We start from the raw sequence: 16,157 nt of genomic DNA, 5'->3' as shown, positions 1-16,157 counted from the left end.
TGGAAAAGAAGGGCTCAAGTGAATGATTTTTTTTCCATTTGGCTTTTTGGAAAATATCAAGAATATTAAAAATAGATCTCAACACATATACCCAGAGATAGAAATTCCCACACTGTGTCAATGAATTAAAGCCATTTACTAAAAAAATACAGTTTGCATATCTACTTGCAAGGTAGTACTTTAGTACTTTTGGATGAAGGTGACAAAATGGTAAATGATAGCCACTAGCCTCAGGGAGGTTTATTGTAGTTAATTTTATCAACTGGGGAAACCATAATCTCAGTAATGTCTAGATATTCAGCATCCCACTTAGCATTTCAGAGCTTAATGTCTGAATCACTCTGATAATGCCCACCAATCCCAACTACACAAAATTCTTGATGACTGATGTGGGCCATGAACAGTGACTGATGACACTTTGGAACATGCAACTGCAATTATGATTGCCATGGATTTTCATCTAAAATATAAATATGTTGCCATGATAAAATATGCCACTACTTTTCTCTCAGCTGTGAGACTGTTTCGCAGTAAAAAGATCTGGAATGGAAGTGCAATAATGTGATATCAGAACACACACTGGCCAGCTGACAAGAAGCTCTGTTGTTTGATAAAGGTGCAGAGCACTGCTAAAGCAGAGAAGACACACAAGAACATGCACAGGTAAGATAAAATTTAAGTATGTGCATTTGACAGGAAGGCTTAAATCCAGGAAAAATTCTGAGGATAGTAACCTAAAGGTGAGTAAAGAAATGAAACCAAGAAACTAAAAAACCCAAAATCTAGAGCATATTCTTGGAAATAATTTAAATGAAAATTAAAACACATATTCTGCATCAATATGATAACTGACCCAAACAGATTGACATTGTTGACGAAAAATATATTTATGAAAAGACAAACAAAACAAACTCTCATATAGTTAAGATGCTTATTTTCAGGCCAATTGTAAGAATCACTAATCAACAGCATAAGCCTATCAGGCATCCAGATCATAACAGAGAAGAACCTGAAGTTGTGTGGTCTCAAAAAATTTAGTAACGTTTGGTTCGGACTGGCCTCAAATCTGAATTGTGTTATTAGTTACCATAGGCCCCAATGCGGGCTTTTATAAACATTACGGTAGTCAGTCATCAAAGGAGCACCAAGAAATAGGTGTTATTATCTTCACTTTATAAATGAGAAGGTGACAGATCCAGGACTCATACCCAGATCTATCTGGCCCCAGCGCTAGTGTGCAGGAAGAAGGAAGTAATTATCAGATGAGAAGGTTTCATTTTCTCCTGCTTAATTACCAGCTAAAATTGGATTCTCAATAAAACAATGGTCAATTTATAGATACTCAATGTATAACTCTTAGGTGAAATTAAAATAAAAATACTCCTCTATAAGTTATTCAATAAAATAATAGTCAACTGTTAGGTAATGAATGTATAACTGCTAGGTGAAACTAAAATAAAAATACTCCTCTGTAAATTAAAAAAAAATAGGACATTATTAAAACCTTGATAAATAATGTCAAACTTAATGGACATTTTTTTAAAACTTGCAAGTTGTTTCTTTTATATATAGTAACTAAATTCAGTTCCTATATCTTAACAACTTGAAGAGGTTCAGTTGAAATGATGCGCAAGAAAAGAAAGCAGCATAATCTTCAAATTGCAAGTAGAGGGAGTAAGTGTAAAAAAGGTAAAAAAGAAAAACACCAAAACTTAATTTAAAATGAACTTCAATTAGTGTCAAATGCAGTGATAACCTCAATAAATCCAAGAACAACCTCTGTGTTTCCTATTACTACTATTAGTAATCAGACCAAGGACTGCTCTATGTTGGGTAGTTACCCTGGACCAGGCCATGTGCTAAACACGTCAATACATTTGTTTATTCAATCCTCACAAACAACTGTGACAAAGGGATACTGCTCACCATTTCATAGATGAAAAAAACAGAGGCTCAACGAGATTTAGTAACTTACCCAAGGACACATATCTTGTTCCTGGTAAAGGTGTGATTCAAAGCTCACATTAGCCATTATGCTACACCGCCTCTCCTTTAGCTACCCCGAAAGGGCATCAGTGTAAGGTGCCATACAAAGGTGATTTGCTATCATCATCATTATTATTTATAGTGCATTTTATAATTTGCTTCTGAGTGGAAGTCAAGTATTGAATATTGATAGAGAAAATATTCATTTAATGAAAACTAAAAAGAATAAGACTATCTAAGAAAGCACTGGAGCATTGCCTGGTAGTCTGCGGAACAAGTTTGTTCTGTATTTTATTTCTATTTTCCAGCAGAGATGGGAAGGAAACACATTGGTCTGACAGCCTGAGGCCTCTTCCTAATGGTTTGGCCTCTGGGGTACTGTTCAGAGAACTGAGTGGAGGGAGTCCTGACTGCTCCTGAACTGAGGAGTCAAGAGAGTGGAGTTTTAAATCTGCCTTTAACTGATATATAGTAACAATTTACTTCAAACTGAACTTGAGAATCTACATAGGTTAAAACATGCACAATACCAGACATGGAAGGAGCCATTGGGATCATTTGGCCTAACTCTCTGGCTGAAATAAAAAAGAGATAACTAGGAAAAAAGTAAAAGAAAAATATCCATAAGAGGAATAAAGTGTTCAAAATGTTCCTAATTGCTAGGAACCCAGGAAAATGCACTTTAATAAGATTATTATTAAATAACCCCTCAGCCACCTGTCATATAAGAGGCTTAGAAGTACAGAGGCTCACAGGGTAGAGAAGGAGAGCTATCGGGGCAGCGACTGAGAGAGGCCTCATGGCTGAATGGCCATTGGAAAGGCTCCTGCCCCAAACACTGGTCATTCAGTACAATCTTCCATTTTCACCATCACTTGCAATTACATGTTTAAAGTTTGTCTTGCCCACTAGACTGTAAGCAACAGTCTGACTTACTGCTAAATACAGTATCCTGAACTTAGCATAGCGCTTGGCATGTAGTAGGTATTCAATAAATATTTGTTAACTGAAATGAGTACCTGCATGAGTGGATGCTTACAGGATGAGTTGATCTCAAAGGAGAGGGCATGCCAATCAACACTGCCAACGTTTAAGAATATTGCAAGAACCAATAGTAAGGAGCAAATGTCTTACCTCTTTGTTCTCATAGCTCTCCACAGCAAAATCATTTTTAATCACAATGTATCTGTCCTTCCATTTCTTTATATCATCAGCAAACTGGGATACCTCTGCTTCATACAAAACAGTCCCAGGCTCCAAAGGTGGCTTAAAGAAAAACACAATTGACTATTACAACAGAAGATAAAATATGTTACTACTAAGTCTATCCATGGTATTTCAGGGACTGTTTTAGGAAACTATCTTGTTCTGAGATTCTGGGAAAATTTTCGCTTCCCTCCCTTCCCTTCACAAATTCCTTTTCCTACACCTCCAGAACAAATGCAAAGTATTGTCTTATTCATAGTTTTGTGGTTTTTATTTCCTTCCATTATATTACAGGAACAGAAGCATATGATCAAAGTGATTGTATGAATAGGGCCATCTTTGCATACACTTGGCACTAATAAATGCTTAATAAACTCTGTGGAAGAGAGAGAATGCAATAAGACAATTTAAGTCGGGAACATCTATCTATCCTGTGGTCATAACACCCTGAACGTTTCTCAGTATTAAGTCCTGGGAAAACAGAAGAATTAACAGGCTCTTCCCTATTCATCACACCTTCAGGCACAGCCTCAAGAGTCAGTGCTCAGCACCTTTCCAAGACCCCAAAGCCCAGGGGGAGCCAGGCTGTAAACAGTCCATCCCCGTACTCCTCAAGGATACGATGTTTGCTATTTGCACCAAGCCAGCAACCCTCAGTTCTACCTCTTCTACTTAAAAGCTTCTGAGTCTGGGAGTTTCTCATTAACCCTGGTGACATATATGCTGTGGGAGTTTCGGTTAGATTTCTCATTAGGTCTTCCATTGGGTTCATTGTATATGGGATAATTCCTATCTGGCTTATTGTACAAGTCCTGTATTTTTTCAAAATATAGGAAATGGGCCTCTTGTCTTTTATATGCTGTTAATGAATTTACATTTATTTTCCCATTATTACAAAATCACAGTGTTTTTAGAAACTTTACTCTCTCCTTTCAAACAAAAATTCATATGAACCATACAGAGAAGGCAGATATGTCATTCTGGTTTAAGAATCATCTATGGGATGAAATTCATTCCCTTCCAAATTCTAGTAACTAATATTCTGTCCTGAAGAAAAATGAGACAGTCTCCTTTCTTGCCTTGTTAAAAGGTAAGAGGGAGGGGAAAAAATGGGTAAGAGAGGACCTCACTGTTTTCTTTAGATGAGGATGAAACCATTGTACACACTGAACTTTTAAACCATTATATAAACTGAACTTTATGGTTCTCATGTGTAGAATTTTTTAATCCTGGATCATATAAAGCAACAAATACACTTGTTAAAAAAGTGGCCTCACCCTGGACTTCCTATATCAATTTATTACGGGTGTGGCCTAGAATTTGCATTTTAACAAGGTTCCCAAAGTTTGAGAACTAGTTTTATAGGAAAGAGGTATCCTTACATACCTGTGCTGCTAATTCTATTGGTTAACTTAACCTCTCAGCAATATTTAACTCATTGATTACTCCCTCCTTGAAACACCTTCATTTTCTTTTTGGCACATTACACTTTTCTGGTTTTTCTCCTACTTCACAGACTTTACCATCTTGCTGGAACCTGTCTTCTTTCTGACCTCTAAATGTTAGAGGGGCCAGGGCTTGGTAGTGGAACCTCTTATTTGCTCTGTCTATACTTTCTCCCTAAGTTGTATCTTATGGCTTTAAATATCAGTTAGAAGCTGGCAACTCCGCAATTTGTACCTATAGCCTCAACAGCATTGAGATCCAGATCATACCTACAACTATCTTTGCAATATTTCCTCAGATGAATATCAAACAAGCGTGTCAAACTTAACATAGCCCAAAGTGAACCATGATTCTCACTCATCCCAATCTTCCTTCTGAGTAACAGGCAACTCCAACCACTCCTTTTCTCTGACTAAAAACCAGTAAGTCATACTTATTTCTCTCTTCTTCTATTATCTCACACCCAATCCATTGACAATTCTATCATCTCTGTCTCAAATGCATGCTGACTTGGACCACTTCCCACACCCCTGCCACCACCACCCTAATCCACGGTACCATCGTGTCTCGCTCACAGTGCTACAGTATCCTCCTCACCAATCTCCCGTTTCCTCTCTTGCCCCACAGTTCATTCTCCACAGAGGCCAGAGAGATCTTCTGAAATTATATGTCACTCTGTACTCAATACCTTCCAATGACTTCTAATCACACTTAAAACAAAATAAAAGCCCTTAGGGTGGCCAACTGGTCCTACACGATCCATCCCCTACCTGCCCCTTGCAATCAGTTCTTATCCCTCCTCCCTTGTTCACCCTGCTCTGGGCACATTAGCTTCTTGCTGAGCTTACTACTGCCACAGTCTTTGCATTTGCTGCTCCATCTGCCTGGAACTCTTCCCACAGATACTTATGTAGCCTGCTCCCTTATTTCACTCCAGTTTCTGCTCCAACATCATTCCATAGACAGAGCTTCCCTGGCCAGCTTATGGAAAATAAGACTCTTGCTTTATTTTTCTTTGTAGTATTTATTATTACCTGACATCATCTATATATGCATTTGTTTATAGTCTGTCTCCCACAGTTGAAAATAAACTTCAGGAAGGCAGAGAAAAGTGTCTTGATCTCCCAGGACTTGAAATAGGGCCTAGCACAGAAATATTTGTAGAAGTTGTGAATAATGATTATAATGAAGGAAAGGAGAAAGAATAAATTTAGGGAATTAGAAGGAAAATCATAATTGATCAATAGCTAAAATGAAAATGCACATATACAAGGCATTGAAATTATGACTTTTTAAAAACTGAACTGTACAACAGTAAGGAAAATTTCCCAGTATCAAAGCATCAATGTGGAAAAACACATAATAAAATTGTAAGCATGCCAGTTTTCTTTTTATATGGATTACACCATCAACAAGAAATTATACATTCTAAACTCTAGAGTTTTTTGAGCATGAAATTAATTCAGAGCAGATTTTTTTTTAAATGTCACTCAAATGATTGCTTATTTCAGAAATATTATGAGCAAGAAAGCTTTCCTCAGCAGCAGAGCTATGTAAGCCAAATATCCTTGGGTTACCTTGGTTTTCAAAAATTGTGATCTTAAATCTCTTTGCTGTTCTACTTCACTGCGTACATGATTGCAGAAAGCCACAGAGTATTGGCGACTGTAATAGGGACTGAAGTTTTTGATAGCAGCCTCAGTTTTCCCTGGAAAAAATAAGAAAATTAGAATTTCAAAATGTAACATCTCTCACAACATAGCCGCATATCTACCTAATTCTATAAACCCCAGACTCCAGTCTCCCCAATACCACCATTCCCCACAGATTTGTTATTAGCTCACATTCTCTGAGAACTTTGACACCTGCTGCACATGCCTTTATCTCTCCCTCTCCTTCTGGAATCATTCTGAGGGACTTCAGGGTCCCTAAGGATGATTCAGTGACCAATGGTCTTTCTTCTACATCAGTGATCCAATGCCATGACCATAAACTCAATCAATCTTCTCATCCTTCTAAGACTACCATTCTACTTAGCCTCTTTTCCATCTCAGGAGAAGGTGCTCTTCATTGCTCTTCATTCCCCTCTACTTCTAGTCATTCAACTCCTCCTACCCAACATGGATCCCAGAGGCCAACATTTCAACCGTGTATACTCAATACTCCATACTCCTTCAGATCCCTGAGGCTCTACCTCTTGTCCTGCCAAACCATAGCCTTGGATGAAATCAACAAACCCTTTCTTCTAGTTTTGCACTTGTGTTTCTAGTTTAAACTTTTTTTGTGATTCAAGCCATTGAATAACTGCCATGAGGGAAAGCGAAGAGCTCTGGCTTAAGAAACTGGAGAACTGGGTTCTAGTCCCAATGCCAGTTGTAGCAGAGAAAGCAGTTGTGTGGCCTCAGTCAAGTCATTCATTCTCTCCAAGCTCCAGCGTCCTTAGATGTAAAGGAAGGTGCTCACCAGTCCACACCTTCCTTTGAATCTTCGTGACATTGAAATATAATCATGGAAATGCAGCTGCCTTGTGTTAGTGACCCCCAACTCCAATATAGTTTCTCAGCACCAAAAGAAAAGGAAGCTGAGTATCAACCAAATGGGGCAAGGGGAGGGAGAGCTTAAGGATTTGAGATGGAAGAAGAGGGAGAGTCAGGCACCAGAAATATTTTTGCACTTCTCCATCTGTACTCAGCTTTAGAGGGTAGGAACATTGCAAAGGCAGAAAGGAGAAGAAGAAATAAGAGGGGAAGGGACAAAGGAGTATTCTGAAGTAGATTTGAAATCCTCACAACATTACTTGCTACACAGCATAGCAATAAATAAAGGTCCCAATGACTATGTTTACAAGCTGTTAGTTCTCAGAGTAGGATATTAGCTGGAGGAAAAATAAATGTGCTATGATATTCCAAAATATTTTTAAATACTTTCATGTGGACTTGACATAATTTTTGCTTCTCAAATTTGATATAACAGTCAACAGAGACATATTGAAATATAGCAAGATTTGTTTAGAGCTATTATGTATGTAGAATTTTAAAAATAACCTGAGTTCTAACCATATAGATTGAGATACTCGACATGTATTTGGAATCCACTGCTGCTGGCTTCTAGGACTATGGAATTATAGCCCTAAATGCCCATAGTGTATAAATGCTCTGTGTTGGAGAATTCTTTCACTCAGTCATATAGGTCTCATGAAATGCATGAGATAAAGGGGAATTCTATTTGTTCTCTTAACAAAATGCCACTAACTGTTCATATTTATGGGCTTTAATAATTAATACTTGTAAGGTGCTTTGAGACTCACTAATAATAGGTTCTGTAGAAATGTAAATAAAAGCGCCTATAATTTACAGTATTACTATTAATCAGCAAGTGCATAACAATTTCAATAAATTCAGGCTTTATAACCATCTAACTGGTTATTATTTCTATTAGGTTTTATATAGTGCATAAGTAGTAAAATTCTATATCCTCAACTATAATTTTCCTATATAAGAATGGGATATCTTTGAGGATTCCCACAATGAGAATGAGTCTCACTTCAATGAAACACATAAAAGATTAACAAAATTTGCCCTTTAGATTTTGTTTGGTCTATCAAAAGAGCAGCATGTTAATTCCTGATGCTAATTTATGCACTCTTGCAAGCACTTGGATTGAAATGAAAGGAGGTAGATGCCATTTTATGATTAGCTCTACAAACCTCCAAAACCTGATTTCCTGCCACATTACCAAGCTGCTCCCAGGAATGCCCTGCTTCTACTGAGATACTACAATGCCACCACTTCCTCCCAAGGTAAGAGAAAAATGCTTCTGTCATTTGAATATCTACACAGGGTATAATCACCACATCATCCACCAGGCAGATTTGCAAAGAAAGGATCACAGCTCCCTTAGGTAATTAAACTAGTGACCAGTTCAAAACATGAATAAAACAGCCAACAACATCAAAGCTCTTGGGGAAAAGAATCCAAAACTATCCCTGAAAGATATCTGGATTTTAGATTAAGCCTCTCTAAACCCAAATGAAGGAATGTCCTAAAGGTGACCTTGAGAATTAAGAGCAAAGCCTAGTGTTGGAGCAAAAACCACCATGATAAGGAACACGGATTGTGGACCCAAAACAGGCATGGATTCAAGTCCCATCTATGCTATTTACCAGCTGCAGGACCTTGTGCGACTTACTTCACCTTTTCTGCTCCCGTGTAAAATGAAGGCAACAAGAGTAGCAATTTCATAGGATGGTTGTAATGATTACACGGAATAATGCCTGTAAAGTGCTTAGTGCCATAGCTGGCACATAGAAAGTATTCAATAAATGACAGTAATTAAAACAATTAAAATGGTGATGATGGGGCAACCAAGCCAAGCACAGAGGAAGGTCCTCAAGCTAAAGTCAAGATTCAAGGAGAAGCTGAAGAGCAGGTTGCCCACATTAACTCTTTATCTTGGGCTGTCCTGCCCTGCTACATATAGAACAGCTGTCCCATCCAATGCAGGCTGGAAACATCATCTGCATTTTCAAAGATGTTTCAGAAACACTTATCACGTAAGAGGCACAATGCACCCCTGAATTGAAATCAGCTAAACAAACATTAGCATTAATGAGCTGAAGCTAAAAGCATGAGTCATTAACTGTTATGGGTTGAATTGTGTTCCCCAAAAAGAAAGGCTGAAGTCCTGACCCCCGTTTATATGAATGTGACCTTATTTGGAAACAGGGTCGTTGCAGATGGAATTAGTTAAAATGAGGTCATACTGGAGTAGGGTGGGTCCTTATGAGAAGGGAAGTATCCTTATAAGAAGGATTCTTATAGAAGGAGACAGATACGGAAGACAGGCATGTGGCTACAGAGGCAGAGACTGAACTGCTGCAGCTACAAGCCAAAGAACTTCAAAGATTGCCGGCCAACCACAGAATCTAGGAAAAGGAAGGGAAGGATTTTCCCTACAGGTTCCAGAGGGAGCATGGCCCTGCCCACACCTTGAATTTTGGACTTCCAGCTTCAAGAGCTGTGAGATAAATTTCTGTCATTTCAAGTTACCCAATTTGGGGTACTTTGTTACAGCAGCCCTAGGAAACTAAGATATTAGCTGTATTATATTGGACAAGATACCTAATCTTTCACTAAGCTTCAATTTTCTAACTTGTAAGATGGGGATAATAAGATGCCCACATCACAGGATTGTTGTGAGGGTTCAATGGCATATTCTGTAGATACAAGTGCCTAGAGCAGTGCCTGACATGTATTAGTGGCTCAATAAATTTTGATATTTTTATTATTATTTAATATTCTAGCATTGAAACATTCAAATAAGTGGATCAACCCACAGGCACCATATAAAATAACCTCAGCAGAAACCAGCTGAGTTTGTTTTCCATGCGGTTTTCAAGATTTTTGAGTACTAAGTTTCCTTCATTCCCCAACAATTTAGTATCACATTCCCTTTCCGAAATTGTTTGTCAAGCATAGTTCCAAGTCTTCCACTAAAAGGAGGTTACTCAATAATAAAAGACCAGAACCAATGGAAAGGCCTCTTCTATGTTTTTGGCCCAGGCATTTTGCTTCTTATCTTTCAATTTTTTCTGATCTAATCAATTACTGCAACCTGTTCTAGGTATCGTGTTGGTACAATTCACTTAACTAGGATACCCTTAACATGCTGCAGGGTAATCATCATTAAAGCTTAAAGAAGCATCTTTGACAGCTCTATAGACAAAACTTCACTTCACTTCAATTTAGCAAATGTTTGAAAACCATTTAAATCCATACGGACTATCTTTTAACTCTTTTTCCTCCAACCCTAATCATCAGATCTTGTCAATTCTATTTTCACAGTATTTCTTGAACTCATTCCCTTTTTCCCATCCCAACCACTACACTTCAATCAAGTCTTTATTAACTCTCTTAACTGCTCTACCTCAGCTTCACATTAGTAAAAAGGAAAAAAAAAAAAAAAAAAAAAAAAAAAACTTAACTGACTCTCAGCTCTAAATCAGGAACAAAAAAGTCAAAACCAGATGGGAGCGGGGAGCATCAGGACTGTAGGATTATGGGAAATAAGCCAAAGCTTGATTTGAGTGGCAGAACAGGATTCTGGGAAGTGGCCAGAGTTCTGAGCTGATGGAGCAGAAGAGGAGAGGCCAAACCCAAGCTGACTACATAGTCCCACTTAAGAGAAAAGCTGGTACAAGTTACCAAGGCTCAGATGTTAAAGTGGGAAACTGTCCTATGGGAATAAGTCAAGGCATTAACGCTATTAGGGAATTCTTTTGAGGGCTATAGAGGCACATCTCCATAGTCTCAGGGCACAGTCCTCTGGGTCCAAGACTCACAAACTTCATTTAACACACTGTGGCCAGAACATGACCCTACCTTCATAAAAACCTTCAATGGTTCCCTATTACCTAGAGTATAACCCTTTAGCCTAGCACCAATAGCTCTGTGATCTGGCCCCAACTGTCTTTATTGTATCCTACCTCTCCCACTCAAACTAATCAAACTTGTCCCCTATACATTCCCATGCCTTTACTCCTCCTTTCACCCCCCAAAATGCTCTGCTAGCCCACACTTTCAGACCCTTCAAGCTCAGACGGCACTCTCAACCCAATAAGAAGCCAATATATCTTATCTCTCCTCCAAGAGTATATTTATTTACTCAGCAAATATTTGTTGAATGAATGAAAGAATGGCTGCATAAATATTTAGAGTAAAGCAAATTATGGTGCCTTATAATAATGAAGCCATGCCAGGGTCCCAGGAAAGAGCAAAGGGATGGTTCTTAGTTTGAATATTATTGTTATATTTTTGTCTATGAAATTATTTATAAAAATACAGTTTTCTTTGTTTTTTTAAAGCCTGTGTTGCTTGGTTGATTTTGTTTTCCCTTACCAGTCTGGAAACATGGTTATGTAAGGATCTGGGTAAAATTTATACGACATCTGAAGAACCCTACAGATTTGTATTATTTTCTCATTCCAGAATGTTCTTTGTTAACTCCACAGTCCTACAACACTTCAACTTTAATCTATTCTTTATCAACAGTTTTCTTCCTATAATGGTACTGTTTATAGGATTATTCCTACCTCCCCCATCATTCCATCATTTCTAGTATCAACACAACTATGGTACCTTCCAATCTTCTCTGAAATATGTATATTCCTTTTTGTTTCAATTACTTTTAGAAAACTAGCTCATAAGTACAGAAAGATATTTTTTCAAATCCTAACACTATTTATTTTTATTTTTCCTTCTAGTCTTTTTTCAATTATTGGTTTAAGTAATTGAGATTATTTTATTTTGTTTTCAGTTTTATTTACTTAACATTTCATCTTTGTTTTTTCCGAAGACACTACATAAAAATCACTATTTTCAGATGTTAAATTTTTATTGTTACTATGGGGGATAAATATGAAATTTTAAAAAATAAGTTTATTTTAAAACAAGATGGCTGTTTCCTAGGAACTGTGACAAATTCACACATGAGGAGAGTACTTTCCAGCTTTTGACACAATTTTTAAGAACCACTGAGGTTTCAGGTGAAGATTAATTTTAGGGAACCAGATGAGTGGCTCAAATAAAAATAAAATATTTTCAATGTCTATAAAATAAAATGTCCACTATTGGTAATTCTTCCCCAGAATTTCTCAAATTAAAAAAGTGTGAGTCTCAATGAATTATAACATCAGCGATGGTCTCAAGTTGCTAAGCATTTTTGCTTTACACATAGGGTGGATAAATGGAAATCCCAATTCACAGTACAAAAGTGCAAAAATCTAATTACACAGAATGATGCCCAAGGACTCTCTTTTTCTCCTAGTGAATGCCTTAGAGAATGGGAATAAATTGGATTCTCTACAATTGAACTAAGGGTGTTTTTTTTTTAAACACACTTATAATTGGTGCTTGAGTGACAGGTTTTTAAACAGACTTTACCAGGAGAAGGCAACAATTCTTCACAGCCAGCTTTGATGCCAGCAGATTCCTATATCCTACCCCGCAGAAACACTACCTTAAGTTAAAAACAAGAGGCATATAACCAATTTAAGTTCTCTGCGATTTACTTCAAATACAAATCCACAGAAGAGAAACATACAAACATTTATGCTCCCAAGAGCTTCTATTAAATACATCAAAGTCATGCCAGGTCCCTCCCAAGACAGAAAAACCATCTAGATAAAAAGCAGGCATGCTTTGGAACAAACAATAGAACAGTTTTCTGGTTTCCAAAGTTCACACTCATAGAGATCCAAAATTCTGTGAGTGGAGCTTGCAGTTTACCTACCATTGGATTGTCAGAGAGACACTAAGGTTTGCCCAGTATCTGAAGGCTTAGTATCTTTAAGGCTTAGCCTGCCAAGGGCATTCAAAGCATTCACAAGGATTCACAGGTTCGACATGATGGGGCAGGCACCAGCTCCAGTAGCAGAAGCAAAAAACCACATTTCCTACAAACACCACAGGCACTGAAATAAGTTAAGGTTCCCATCTGCGCTGAGTTATTTCATTGAATAAAACCTTCACTGGTTAATATAAGAGTGGCAGGAAACCTTAGGAGAGAACAGTGGGGAAAAACACTACCATTTTCACAAATTGCAATTCCCACTACCTTATTTTATAGAAAAAAAAAAACCCCTGCTCTGCTCAGCTACTCCAGAGAACAGCTTTCTAGAACTGTAAAAGGTTTTTACAGTCTGGTCTCCTCTTTTTATAGAAGAAGAAATTAATAGTATTGCTAGAACTATATATATGTATATATCTTACATTTATGCACACATCTTTCATTAGCTATAATTAGATGGGAGCTAACTTGAAATTTTCTTCCATTTCAATTTGGAAAAAGTGCTTGGAAATTTTCAAAATTATTTCGCCATTACCTCACAGCATGTTTCCAATTTCCTCATGACACATTTGATGAGACTAAATCTTTATTTTGGCACTTGTCTAAGCTGTCTAACGTCTCCCAAGGAAGCCTCAGATTGGTTGTCTTTTCTTTACAAAAATGAGAGAAAAGAGTGTGGGAAAAACAAAATGAAACAATCTGACATACCTGCTTTTTCAGAAAACATCACAAGAACTATGAATTCAGGAGGAATAATAATATTTTTGCCCATTAGACAAACTTTCTTGGTTTTGAAGAATATATATATGTGTGTGTGTGTTTCTTCAGGAGAAAAAATTCAGACACAGAACTAATGATATTCTCCCTTTGCAATTCTGGATCTGAATTGTGGGGTCATTAAAAATTTTTTGCGCATACTGTATTAGAGGCACTCAGATTGTTCCAAAATACTGAAAATATTCTTTGCTTATAGATTGAAACTATGCAAATGAACACACCAGGCACAAATCAGGCCAGACTTAAAATAAACCAGGCAACATGCCTAAGAATTTTAATAAATTATTCCCCTTCCCAACACAATAGGTTCACTGGCATTTTGTCCATGTTTCTCTTTTATTTTCCCATGTCCTTCCTTTTTCTTATTTCATTTCACTTTTTTTCACTCCACACAGATACATACTTATTTGAGATGCTTTCTATGATCTTTTCTACTTCTTCTCTCTCAAGAATCTATGCCATTAATTAATTTTTTAAAGCATCTTGGGGTCCAGCTATGCTTGTGTTTTGTTAGGCTGGGGATGTGAGCGGACTTGGGTAGAAAATGAAGGGTAGTATCGCTAGGCTTGGGAGGGACCAGGGAAAACTTTGTAAACCATTCAACATTTCTGTGACCCAGCTGACTATTTACAACTATTTACAAGGCTTACACAGTACTCATTAGTGAAAATGACTTTGACATGTTCTAACTTAGCCACACAAGAATTCAAAAACTGCAAGTGGTTCAGACCAGTTGTCCGCTTGATGGTCAAGCACTGAGTTTCTGAACACAGTTTTCTTGAAAATAACCCAAACATTCCCAGTAATAAAATCCAACCTAGTACCACTGAATATACCAGTTAGCTCATCACATAGTCAAATTTTACTTTTTTGGCAATCTAATGATTGCCAGTCACTGGATCATTTAATAAATCAAAAGTGACCTGATTAATGTATGTTAGTGAAAAATGACCCAAAAGCTACTGTATGTGATGCTTGGCAAATAGAGAGGGAAAAAAACAAACTCAAAGATGTAGATAGTACCAGGTTCTTTCAAGTCACCCCTTTTCACTAAAGAAATTGTTTTTCTGTAAAGTAAATTCACATGGCACTTAATAAACATGCAGGAACCTCATGACATTAGCTGTCTTTGGGGTCCAAGTCTCACAGGTGAATCACATGTACTGCTAACTAGTGATTATATGCACCAAGAGAATCAACTATGAAGGAGTATTCTACAATACACCTAAGAAAGCAAGTTGAATTCACATAGACAGTAGCACAGACATGCCAATTACATTCCAAATCCCATATACTAATGAAAAGAGCACAGGTTACAGACCTCCTACAGGGGTCTGAATGAGATCACACTGGTCCTCCCCACTCTTCTTTTATTTTCAGGTCAAAGAATTTATTGGCCCAAGGTCAGGAAACTAGTTAATAACAGTACTTCACATAGAATCCAAAAAGGATATTGTGTTTAAAACTGTAAGAGCAGGAATAAGGTTTTTTGGAGACCTTATGGAGACCAATTTTGATTAGCACCTTTTATTTATGAAAAAGAAATCGGTGCCAGTTTTTTAACAGGGTGGTCCTCTTTGCCAATATTACATTGATTTTTATGGAGAGTTTCAAGTACTCTTTTTTTAAATGGAAGTATGTAAGTAAGTAAATACTCTTTGGTAATAAGACCCCCATTGTCAAGAAGCCCTGTGAAACAATCTTAATTTGGGGTAAAAAGATGTTATCAATTGAAACACATTATTGAATCCCAACACAATTATCAATTTACTTCACTTAATGTATGTTAAATTGTGCCATCAATAACAATTTAAAAGCAATGCAAATGTCTAGTGCTTCATATAATTTGTTCTAAAATTTATCAGCAGAATCTGCTTGCCAATGTGCTTCATAAATCTTTTTGCAATATATGGAATCTGTATTTAACATTCCATTAAGTGATGTTTAAAGGACAGTGAAAGCATTTGGCTCAGCTTCATCCCAACTGGCAGAGGTTGCCACCAAGAAGGCAGAGACCCAGAAAAGCTCTGGGCACTGGGGAAACCAGTTGACCTTATCTGAGCACCCCTTAATCCCATTCAGCTTTTCCAATTAAGTGGCATCATCGTCTCAATTAAAACTTCGGTCTTTGCTGGTTAATAACTTAAGGCTCCCTGGGAAATGGATTAATTAAGCAGATTTTCTTATCTACTGATTGAGAATCTGTTTTGCACAAAATCAAGGTTAAAAGGCACCACTAAGGCCCAGCCCCAACATCTGCATGATATTTGAGATTTCTTTAACAAAGTTTCTCTGGTCTCTGCTCCATATCCTACTTTATATGAGCCAAGAAATGAGATATGTTGATTTCCACTAATAAGGGTTTTGTGTATGTGTTTTTTCTTTAATTATGAAGT

At 37.2% G+C, this 16,157-nt stretch overlaps 1 protein-coding gene across 1 annotated transcript in view; it reads right to left on the bottom strand.

The window, feature by feature from the left end:
• NIBAN1 (niban apoptosis regulator 1) overlaps positions 1–16,157 on the bottom strand; it is a 161,668-nt gene that overhangs the window by 87,583 nt on the left and 57,928 nt on the right. Inside the window, exons 2-3 of the mRNA XM_037825176.1 lie at positions 6,216–6,346; positions 3,121–3,252 (exon numbers count right to left, since the gene is read on the bottom strand). Coding sequence (XP_037681104.1) covers positions 3,121–3,252; positions 6,216–6,346 — 263 coding nt within the window. The remainder of the gene's footprint in view (positions 1–3,120; positions 3,253–6,215; positions 6,347–16,157) is intronic.

Source organism: Choloepus didactylus, chromosome 2, assembly GCF_015220235.1.
Source record: "Choloepus didactylus isolate mChoDid1 chromosome 2, mChoDid1.pri, whole genome shotgun sequence".
Taxonomy (NCBI): domain Eukaryota; kingdom Metazoa; phylum Chordata; class Mammalia; order Pilosa; family Megalonychidae; genus Choloepus; species Choloepus didactylus.
The sequence above is the reverse complement of the archived record's forward strand: the minus strand, read 5'-3'. Positions and strand labels throughout refer to the sequence as shown.